The sequence below is a fragment of the Bubalus kerabau genome, chromosome 10, assembly GCF_029407905.1.
Source record: "Bubalus kerabau isolate K-KA32 ecotype Philippines breed swamp buffalo chromosome 10, PCC_UOA_SB_1v2, whole genome shotgun sequence".
In the NCBI taxonomy this organism is placed as follows: domain Eukaryota; kingdom Metazoa; phylum Chordata; class Mammalia; order Artiodactyla; family Bovidae; genus Bubalus; species Bubalus kerabau.
In genome coordinates, this window is record NC_073633.1 from 16,028,384 (window position 1) to 16,039,792 (window position 11,409).

Here is an 11,409-nt window from a genome sequence, read left to right on the forward strand (position 1 = left end):
ATCAAATTGCCAACATCTGCTGGATCATCAAAAAAACAAGAGAGTTCCAGAAAAACATCTACTTCTACTTTATTGACTATGCCAAAGCCTTTGACTGTGTGGATCACAAGAAACTGTGGAAAATTCTGAAAGAGATGGGAATACCAGACCACCTGACCTGCCTCTTGAGAAACCTGTATGCAGGTCAGGAAGCAACAGTTAGAACTAGACATGGAACAACAAACTGGTTCCAAATAGGAAAAGGAGTATGTCAAGGCTGTATATTGTCACCCTGCTTATTTAACTTATATGCAGAGTACATAATGAGAAACACTGGACTGGAAGAAACACAAGCTGGAATCAAGATTGCCGGGAGAAATATCAATAACCTCAGATATGCAGGTGACACCACCCTTATGGCAGAAAGTGAAGAGGAGCTAAAAAGCCTCTTGATGAAAGTGAAAGAGGAGAGTGAAAAAGTTGACTTAAAACTCAACGTTCAGAAAACTAAGATCATGGCATCCAGTCCCATGACTTCATGGCAAATAGATGGGGAAACAGTGGAAACAGTGTCAAACTTTATTTTTGGGGGGCTCCAAAATCACTGCAGATGGTGACTGCAGCCATGAAATCAAAAGACGCTTACTCCTTGGAAGGAAAGTTATGACCAACCTAGATAGTATATTAAAAAGCAAAGATATTACTTTGCCAACAAAGGTCTGTCTAGTCAAGGCTATGGTTTTTCCAATGGTCATGTATCACTGTGAGAGTTGGACTGTGAAGAAAGCTGAATGCCAAAGAATTGATGCTTTTGAACTGTGAAACTCTTGAGAGTCCCTTGGACTGCAAGGAGATCCAACCAGTCCATTCTGAAGGAGATCAGTCCTGGGTGTTCTTTAGTTTCAGCTAAAGCTGAAACTCCAGGACTTTGGCCACCTCATGCGAAGAGTTGACTCATTGGAAAAGACTCTGATGCTGGGAGGGATTGGGGGCAGGAGGAGAAGGGGACGACAGAGGATGAGATGGCTGGATGGCATCACTGACTCGATAGACATGAGTCTGAGTGAACTCCGGGAGTTGGTGATGGACAGGGAGGCCTGGCGTGCTGTGATTCATGGGGTTTCAAAGAGTTGGACACGACTGATCGACTGAACTGAACTGACTGAGCCATTTAATTTTGAGCTGACATGATCAGATACTTGACTATACTTTGAAAGAAATACATATTGATTATATCAGGACAAAATTGATGATCCTATGGACTGTGTCTGTTTTTTTATTAAAACTCTCATGCTGCCTTTTTTCTCCTAAGAGATATACAGTACATACCTCATGTTAAAAGAAACTTTTTACGACTCTGATTACTAGTAACGTAGTTATAGATCTCTTGATTTTTAGGACTTATTTCTGTAAAATAAACTTCTTGGTATGGTGCTGTATTTAAAGGTGAATGTTTTACAAACAGTTATTCTTGTTATTTTGCTATAGAAAGAAATATTCATTAACATGTTCAGTTGCTCTCTTTTCTAGGAAGAAGACGCCAGTGGGGAGAGGAGTCTTACAGGCATATTTTGGTACCCTGCCTCCCCTTCCTCTTCTTGTTGTGGTGAATCTGCATTCAGGTGGCCACGTGTTTGCATTTCCTTCAGACCAGGCTGTCACTAAACAGAACCTTTTATTGTGGCTGAAGAAATTAGAAGCAGGACTAGAAAGTCCTATCAGTAAGTTTCCTGTTTTAATGTGTACAATTTTACATTTTGTTTCATGGATTTTTAAACTTGAATTATAGCTGATGAATGCTAGAATGAACTGAATTGTAATGTTTGTAAATATTCTAAATATCAATATGCTGATAACGTTGTCCATACAGTCTGCTCTATGGTGGATATTCTTACCCACAGAAAATGAGTGCTGTTATATTAAACTTAATAATAGCTAAACATTTATTGAATGCTCAGTAGGTATCATGCACAGAGTTACATGCTTCACATGTATTATCTCCTTTATTCTCACAGGAGTCATAGGACATACCTGTAGAAGAGCTAAATAACTAGTTCAAAGTCATATAATTAACCAGTAAATGAGGAAACTTGGATTTCAACATGGCTCTGTTGTACTCCAGAGCCAGAATTTTGCACCACAAGAAAATAGATCTTGGCCCAGAATTCACAATGCTGGTTTTATGACATGCCATGAAAGTGAAAGTGTAGTTGTTCAGTGGTATCCAACTCTTTGCGACCCCATGGACTGTAGCCCACCAGGCTCCTCTGTCTATGGAATTCTCTAGGCAAGAATACTGGAGTAGATTGTCATTTTCTTCTCCAGGGGATCTTCCCGACCCAGAGATCAAACCTGGGTCTCTTGCATTGCAGGCAGATTCTTTACCGTCTGAGCCACAAGGGAAGCCCAAGACATGACATGCCATAGTTGCTATTTTTCTAAAACCACTGTGGGTTTGTACTTGTGGCATAGATGTATTTGTTAGTTTATGTACAGTTGTGGCAACAAGCCTGTTGCTTTAATTTAATTAACATGTAATAACCTAGATCATTAGTGTGTTGAGGAAATAGTGATGTTATGAAGTTTCCTAAGGCACTTGTAAAGGTTTTGTTATTGGAAAGCAAATGAACTATTTTATAATAACATTTGATGCTGTTCATGACTGAGTTCTGAAATAAGTTTGTGTATGTGAACACATGTGAATATATGTGTACATGCACACACACAATTCTGGTGTATAAACTCCAATTCAGTGTTACTCTGTCTCTCAGTTTGCATTTTGTGAATCTATCACTATATATGTTTATGCATATTTAATCATATTCTTGAATTTATTTAAGTGTCAATCGTTGCAACATTCTTTTTCTTCCCAGGAGGTCTATCCATTTCATTTTTGTTAAATTAGGCAGTTTTAACTAAATTCTTATGTCTAAATAGTCTATAGATATTTGGATATTGAAATACAATTCACATACCATAAAGTACACTCTTTTAAAGTGTACAATTCGATGTGTTTTTTTTTGTTGTTGTTGTTGTTGTTGTTATATTCGCAAGATTGTACCATTCACAACCATTACCACTACTGAATTTTAAAATATTTTCATCACCCCCAAAAGAAACTCTGTACCCAAAAGAAACTCTGTAACCATTCACAGTCACTCTCCATTCTCCCCTCTTTTCATTCCCTAACCACTGATTTATCTTCTGTCTTTCTGGATTTGTCTAGTCTAGACATTTCTTTTTTTTTTTAATATAAATTTATTTATTTTAATTGGAGGTTAATTACTTTACAATATTGTATTGGTTTTGCCATACATCAACATGAATCTGCCACAGGTGTACACGTGTTCCCAATCCCGAACCCCCCTCCCTCCTCCCTCCCCATACCATCCCTCTGGGTCATCCCAGTGCACCAGCCCCAAGCATCCTGTATCCTGCATTGAACCTAGACTGGCGATTCATTTCATATATGATATTATACATGTTTCAATGCCATTCTCCCAAATCATCCTACCCTCTCCCTCTCCCACAGAGTCCAAAAGACTGTTCTATACATCTGTGTCTCTTTTGCTGTCTCACATACAGGGTTATCGTTGCCATCTTTCTAAATTCCATATATATGCGTTAGTATACTGTATTGGTGTTTTTCTTTCTGGCTTAACTTCAGTCTGTATAATAGGCTCCAGTTTCATCCACCTCATTAGAACTGATTCAAATGTATTCTTTTTAATGGCTGAGTAATACTCCATTGTGTATATGTACCACAGCTTTCTTATCCATTCATCTGCTGGTGGACATCTAGGTTGCTTCCATGTCCTGGCTATTATAAACAGTGCTGCGATGAACATTGGGGTATACATGTCTCTTTCAATTCTGGTTTCTTTGGTGTGTATGCCCAGCAGTGGGATTGCTGGGTCATAAGGCAGTTCTATTTCCAGTTTTTTAAGGAATCTCCACACTGTTCTCCATAGTGGCTGTACTAGTTTGCATTCCCACCAACAGTGTAAGAGGGTTCCCTTTTCTCCACACCCTCTCCAGCATTTATTGCTTGTAGACTTTTGGATTGCAGCCATTCTGAACGGCGTGAAATGGTACCTCATTGTGGTTTTGATTTGCATTTCTCTGATAATGAGTGATGTTGAGCATCTTTTCATGTGTTTGTTAGCCGTCTGTATGTCTTCTTTGGAGAAATGTCTATTTAGTTCTTTGGCCCATTTTTTGATTGGGTCATTTATTTTTCTGGAATTGAGCTGTAGGAGTTGCTTGTATATTTTTGAGATTAGTTGTTTGTCAGTTGCTTCATTTGCTATTATTTTCTCCCATTCTGAAGGCTGTCTTATAGTTTCCTTTGTTGTGCAGAAGCTTTTAAGTTTAATTAGATCCCATTTGTTTATTTTTGCTTTTATTTCCAATATTCTGGGAGGTGGGTCATAGAGGATCCTGCTGTGATTTATGTTGGAGAGTGTTTTGCCTATGTTCTCCTCTAGGAGTTTTATAGTTTCTGGTCTTACATCTAGATCTTTAATCCATTTTGAGTTTATTTTTGTGTATAGTGTTAGAAAGTGTTCTAGTTTCATTCTTTTATAAGTGGTTGACCAGTTTTCCCAGCACCACTTGTTAAAGAGATTGTCTTTAATCCATTGTATATTCTTTCCTCCTTTGTCAAAGATAAGGTGTCCATAGGTGCGTGGATTTATCTCTGGGCTTTCTATTTTGTTCCATTGATCTATATTTCTGTCTTTGTGCCAGTACCATACTGTCTTGATGACTGTGGCTTTGTAGTAGAGCCTGAAGTCAGGCAGGTTGATTCCTCCAGTTCCATTCTTCTTTCTCAAGATCGCTTTGGCTATTCGAGGTTTTTTGTATTTCCATACAAATTGTGAAATTATTTGTTCTAGCCCTGTGAAGAATACCGTTGGTAGCTGATAGGGATTACATTGAATCTATAGATTGCTTTGGGTAGTATACTCATTTTCACTATATTGATTCTTCTGATACATGAACATGGTATATTTCTCCATCTATTAGTGTCCTCTTTGATTTCCTTCACCAGTGTTTTATAGTTTTCTATATATAACTCTTTACTTTCTTTAGGTAGATATATTCCTAAGTATTTTATTCTTTTCATTGCAATGGTGAATGGAATTGTTTCTGTAATTTCTCTTTCTATTTTCTCATTATTAGTGTATAGGAATGCAAGGGATTTCTGTGTGTTGATTTTATATCCTGCAGCTTTACTATATTCATTGATTAGCTCTAGTAATTTTCTGGTGGAGTCTTTAGGGTTTTCTATGTAGAGGATCATGTCATCTGCAAACAGTGAGAGTTTTACTTCTTCTTTTCCAATTTGGATTCCTTTTATTTCTTTTTCTGCTCTGATTGCTGTGGCCAAAACTTCCAAAACTATGTTGAATAGTAATGGTGAAAGTGGGATCCTTGTCTTGTTCCTGACTTTAGGGGAAATGCTTTCAATTTTTCACCATTTAGGATAATGTTTGCTGTGGGTCTGTCATATATAGCTTTTATTATGTTGAGGTATGTTCCTTCTATTCCTGCTTTCTGGAGAGTTTTTATCATAAATGGATGTTGCATTTTGTCAAAGGCTTTCTCTGCATCTATTGAGATAATCATATGGTTTTTATTTTTCAATTTGTTAATGTGGTGTATTACATTGATTGATTTGCAGATATTGAAGAATCCTTGTATCCCTGGGATAAAGCCCACTTGGTCATGGTGAATGATCTTTTTATGTGTTGTTGGATTCTGATTGCTAGAATTTTGTTAAGGATTTTTGCATCTATGTTCATCAGTGATATTGGCCTGTAATTTTCTTTTTTTTGTGGTATCTTTGTCAGGTTTTGGTATTAGGGTGATGGTGGCCTCATAGAATGAGTTTGGAAGTTTACCTTCCTCTGCAATTTTCTGGAAGAGTTTGAGCAGAATAGGTGTTAGCTCTTCTCTAAATTTTTGGTAGAATTCAGCTGTGAAGCCGTCTGGACCTGGGCTTTTGTTTGCTGGAAGATTTCTGATTACAGTTTCAATTCCGTGCTTGTGATGGGTCTGTTAAGATTTTCTATTTCTTCCTGGTTCAGTTTTGGAAAGTTGCACTTTTCTAAGAATTTGTCCATTTCTTCCACGTTGTCCATTTTATATAAAAGGAGTCATACAACATGTGGCTTTTTGTGTCTGGCTTCTTGTGTAGGTTTTTAAGGATCATCAGTGTTGTAGCATGAATCAGTGGTTCATTCCTTTTTATGGATATTCCATTGGATGGATATATCCCATCATCAGTCGATGTACATTTATACTGTCTCCATTTCTTGCTATTATAAGTAATGCTGCTATGAACATTCATGTACATGTTTTTCTATCAACTGTACAGATGTCTTATGCCAGTTACCCCACTGTCTTGAATACAACATCTTTGAAATAGGTTTTCAAATTGGGAAATTTGATTCCTCCAACCTTGTTCTTTGTATGCAAGATTATTTTGGCTATTCTGGGTCCTCTTGGATGGTATTTTTAAGTCTTAGTTTTCTGAGACAGTGTATTAGTTTTAGCATTTAGAAATGTAAAAAAGTAAGTAAATTGACTATTTGGTTTGTCATAATCTGAAAGAAGCCTTTCTGTGGTTGTCATCACTCACTGATGGCCTCTTCATTCTAACCACACAGCAGAGGGGTCCTTTCAGGCGCAGCTCTTGAACTCTTCAGATAGGCTGCATTCTCTGTCCGCATTGTTTTTTTTAGAAGCATCTGAGTGCTGTCATTTTGCAGTTGCTGTGACACAGAGGCCTCATGGACTCTGACTACATCAGACAGGATATGTAAGTCAGGCCAGAGTACCTCTCCACTGAATAGCTTTTAAAAAGGTCATGTGATGTTTAGAGATAAACCCGAACTTCTGACCCAGCTTCCTTGACTACTAACTGTGGTTTTTTTTCCCCTTATTTCCTCCCGATAGTCCCTACTCTATGGTACAGTTATTTCAAAAATTAAAATGAAGTGTGCAGAGACATACGTTTAAAGTATAAAACCTACAGTATTTATTATTCTTCGTATAAAGAAGGGGCCTCCTTAGGGGCTTTGATTTCTCAACTCAAACCATTACCAAAGATCAGAATTATTCTTCTGAGTTTCCTGAGAGATTAGTATTTCTTCCATTGCAATGATGGTGATGTCTCTGGTTTCTATTATTTGTATCACTGCTCCTGATCTTAAGTTATTCCTGCAGCCTCTGCAGCAGGGAAGAAGCCAAGGTCCACGCAGGACCTTTCTGTCTGGCGGCCCGTCCTCCGTGCTGCCAGGACCTGCTCTCACTACATCCTGGGAGGCAGGTCTGAGACACGAATGTTGCAGCTACCCTTAGGAGAGCCCGCGTCTGTAACACGGTGCCACTGGTCTCCGCCTCACCTTGCTTGCTGCACTTCTTAATTTCTGTGAAATTGTGACCACTGGCTGTTCTTATTTGACATTTACACTTAATTTTGGTCAAGTTCTCTGACCTTTCTAGGACTTGGTTTTCTCATATATAAAGTTGGGATAATAATTGTACTTACCTCATGAGGTTGTAAGGATTAAATACATAATTCCTGATACATAGTAAAGCCTCAGTCAGTGTTAGTCATTATTATTATTATTATCATTATTAATTTGATAATAGTGTCTTTCTTGTCCATATGTGAGGAGAGTACAGTTTTATTTAAGATCTTTGTAGCATTCCTGAGGAAATATTGAGCAGAATTAGAATGCCCAGTTTCAGGCATTTTGTCATTGTCTCAGACCACTAGGCTGCTGCTGCTGCTGCTGCTAAGTCTCTTCAGTCGTGTCCGACTCTGTGCGACCCCATAGACGGCAGCCCACCAGGCTCCGCCGTCCCTGGGATTCTCCAGGCAAGAACACTGGGGTGGGTTGCCATTTCCTTCTCCAATGCATGAAAGAGAAAAGTGAAAGGGAAGTCGCTCAGTCATGTCTGATTCTAGCAACCCCATGGACTGCAGCCCACCAGGCTCCTCCATCCATGGGATTTTCCAGGCAGAAGTACTGGAGTCGGGTGCCATTGCCTTCTCCAACTAGGCTGCAGTGCTTACCATGAAAATAAATATTGCTAAATCTTTGCTGTGCTTTAAATTGGACTTCTCTCAAAGATACTTCATCTGCATATTGCACAGTACAGTTATTTTACTTCTTACCTATTCATTATATTCAAGAAACTATTTTATCCGTTTGTCACTGTTGACACTGACAGCAGACTATATTTGAGTCTGTTATCTGGGCAACACTGTAATTTGAAACATCAGTTACAGGGGTAACTTAAATGTAGTACCTTGCTGATGTACCACGGATTTCATATTCTTGAGTCTGAGTGAAGAAATCATATCAGTGAGTATAGATATACATATGTACTGATGCAGGTTTTTGTTTGTGTTTTAATCCCAAATTAGAGTTTGTATGAATGTCCTAAGCTTTTATTTGATTTATGAGAGATGCTTGAGTTTTTACTTTATGAGCTTTACTCTCTTTTCATATAACAGTATATAGATTCTTTCATTGGAATTTAATTATTAAATGTTTAGTTTACACCTTTCCTTATGTAATTTCTCAAGTAGTATTTTGAATAGGCATCTAAACTCTGAAATTGTGTGACATCTGTTTACTAAATGGAGTAAAGCTAGTCTATTTATCCCATATATATGTTATCAGCTTAAATCCTTTTTCTTCTTTTAATGACCAATATTTTAAAATAATGTTAAGACTCACTGCCATGAAGCCCTCCTAAGTGCTTATAATCACTGCCTGTTTATAGTACAGTTGATTCCATAGCAATCTTCCAAAACAGAAAATGCTTTAAAATATGAGATATTTTTCTAAATTTTATATATATATATATATATATATATATATATATATATATATGTGTGTGGTCCAAAACTTTTCTAAATTTCAATGTATATAATATATATATATATATATAGTCCAAAATTTTTATCTGGAATGATTTGTAGTTACAGTACTTTGGGGATAAAGACAGGAGTAAGGAGGGAAGCAAGAGACTTCTTCATTTTAACTTGTCCCTGGCTGTATGTAATCTCATTACACATATTGCTATTTTTTAACCCTCAGTAAGGGTTAACAGGCAGCAAGATTATGGACCTTTATGTTTTTTGCCTATTAATACCTGTCTTTATTTAAAATAGCACAGCCTATAAATGAAAATGTCTGGTACTGACAAATGTATCAAGTTTCTTAGACAATGATACTAAAATGTAGCTTTCCCATAGATAAAGAAAACTGATAAGGCCTTCAGTCCTATAAATATATTTTTCAAAAGAAAACCTTTTCTAGTATATTCATGTGATGGGATTTTATATCTGTTCCTCTTTAATCCTTGATTCTACCTTCCTTGCAGAAGTTTTACCTGCTCAGGAATGGAAACCTCCTCTGCCTGCTTATGATTTTCTAAGTATGATGGATGCGGCAGCATCTGAGCATCTTGCTAGGAAAGTTCCCGAGTGTATAAAAGAAACTGACATGCATGAAAGTGATAAAGAACAGCCTGACGATAAATCTGCCATCACAGAGGAATCGATTGGAACATTGAAAATGAAGCATTCGAGCAGAAGTAGTTGGCTTGAAGAAATCAAAAAACCGCTCAGGCATGATAATCAAGAATTATGATACTCAAAAGTGAGCTAATTTTATAGGGCTGTGAAAAGCTTCCCAAAGTCTTTTTGGCTCGTTTGATAGACTTGAGAATTTATTTCACTAAAAAGTAATACTGAATCATTTCAAGTTTCTAGATCAGGGCTGTTCAATGAAATATAATGTGCAATATATGTAATTTAGAATTTTCTGTAGTGACATTAATATAAAACTGAGCAGGTGTAATTAATTTTATTTCACCCAATTTAAGTATACCACCCCAAAATAGTTCAGTTAACATAAAAATTGTGAGTTATTTTACATTCTTTTTTTGTATCAAGTCTTCAAAATCCAGTGCATATTTTATGCTAACTACACATCTCACTTCAGAGTAGCTACGTTTCAAGTGCTCAGTAGCCACGTAGGGCTGGTGACACAGGTGAAGCCATACATATTCATGTATCCATTCTCCCCCAAACTCCTCTCCCATCTAGTCTGCCACACAATATGGAGCAGAGTTCCTTGTGCTATACAGTTGGTCTTTCTTGGTTATTTATTTTAAATATAGCAGTGTGTACATGTCCATCCCAAATTCCCTAACAACCATAAGTTCATTCTCTAAGTCTGTGAGTCTCTTTCTATAAAACCAGTGTTTCTTAATCAGGGGAGAGTTTTGCCCCCAGAGGGACATTTGATAATGTCAAGAGGCATTTTTGATCGTCATTACTAGGGGCATTACTGGCGTATAGTGGGGCTAAGTAGAAGCCAGGGATGCTAATAAGCATCTTACAACGCATTGGACAGCTCCTCCCACCCCAAACAAAGAATTATCCTGCACAATTGTCAATAATCCCAAGTTTGAGTTAAACTAATCTGGGCAAACTGTTAAATTCCCTTATATTTTTAAAGATATGTTATATAATGATTCTCATATATAATAATATATATTACATATAATATATATATATAATTCTCATATATATACAGTTACCCCTTAGGCCAACCCAGATGTGAACTGCACTGTTCTACTTACATGTAGATTTCCTTCACTGAATACTTTCTACAGTACTATCGCATCCGTGGTTGATTGACTCTGCAGATGTGGAACCATGGATATGGAGGGCTAACAGTAAAATCGCTGTTTGTTCAGGGGTTGGCTCCCCTAAACCTCACATTATTCAAGGGTCAACTGTATATTTCATTGTAACATAGATCATTTGTTCCTCCCAGCACCTTTCCTAGATGTTTTTCTTATGGCATGTAATCTGTATTATTTCAGTTCATTCTCATTTGTTTATTTCTTACATGGGAAATATGAGAGTGAACTCCAAATATAGCTTGTATAGTAAAATGTCACCAGCTTAACCATTAACTGCAAGCACATAAAAACTCAAAATCAATTAGTCATTTACCATAGCCAGAAATTTTGACAATTATTAATATGTGTTTTTAAAATAATTTTAAATAAAGTATCTGGATTTCAGGCTACCTTTAAAAGCTTCCTGTGGCCTCTGTCATGCTGTCCGTTGGACCACTTTCCCTGTATCAGTAGGATTTCTTTGGTTGCAAGCAACAGAAATTTAGCTTTGATTAACTTAAGCAAAGTAAGAATATTGGTAATTCATAGAGTTAAGCTATGCTTTGAAAAAATACAAACAAAAGCTGTTTGGGGATTTGTATAGCAGGAACCAGCCAGCTCAGTAATTTTTCTGTCTTTCTCTCCAGCTGTTTTTCTGTCTTTCATGTCTCAGGGACTCCTGGGAATGTTGGTTAGGGGAAGACTAACTGG

General features: G+C 37.1%; 1 protein-coding gene across 6 annotated transcripts in view; it reads left to right on the forward strand.

Moving 5' to 3' along the window:
- TXNDC16 (thioredoxin domain containing 16) overlaps window positions 1-11,108 on the forward strand; it is a 96,421-nt gene extending 85,313 nt beyond the window's left edge. For 5 of the 6 annotated variants that reach the window (XM_055536697.1, XM_055536699.1, XM_055536696.1 and 2 more), the window contains 2 exons: window positions 1,510-1,700; window positions 9,388-11,108. In XM_055536697.1, the coding sequence (XP_055392672.1) occupies window positions 1,510-1,700; window positions 9,388-9,656 (460 nt within the window). In that variant the 3' untranslated portion in view covers window positions 9,657-11,108. Of the gene's footprint in view, window positions 1-1,509; window positions 1,701-1,994; window positions 3,063-9,387 lie in introns of those variants that run through there. The other variant, XM_055536701.1, reaches the window with a different exon arrangement.
- Window positions 11,109-11,409: the final 301 nt, after the last annotated feature.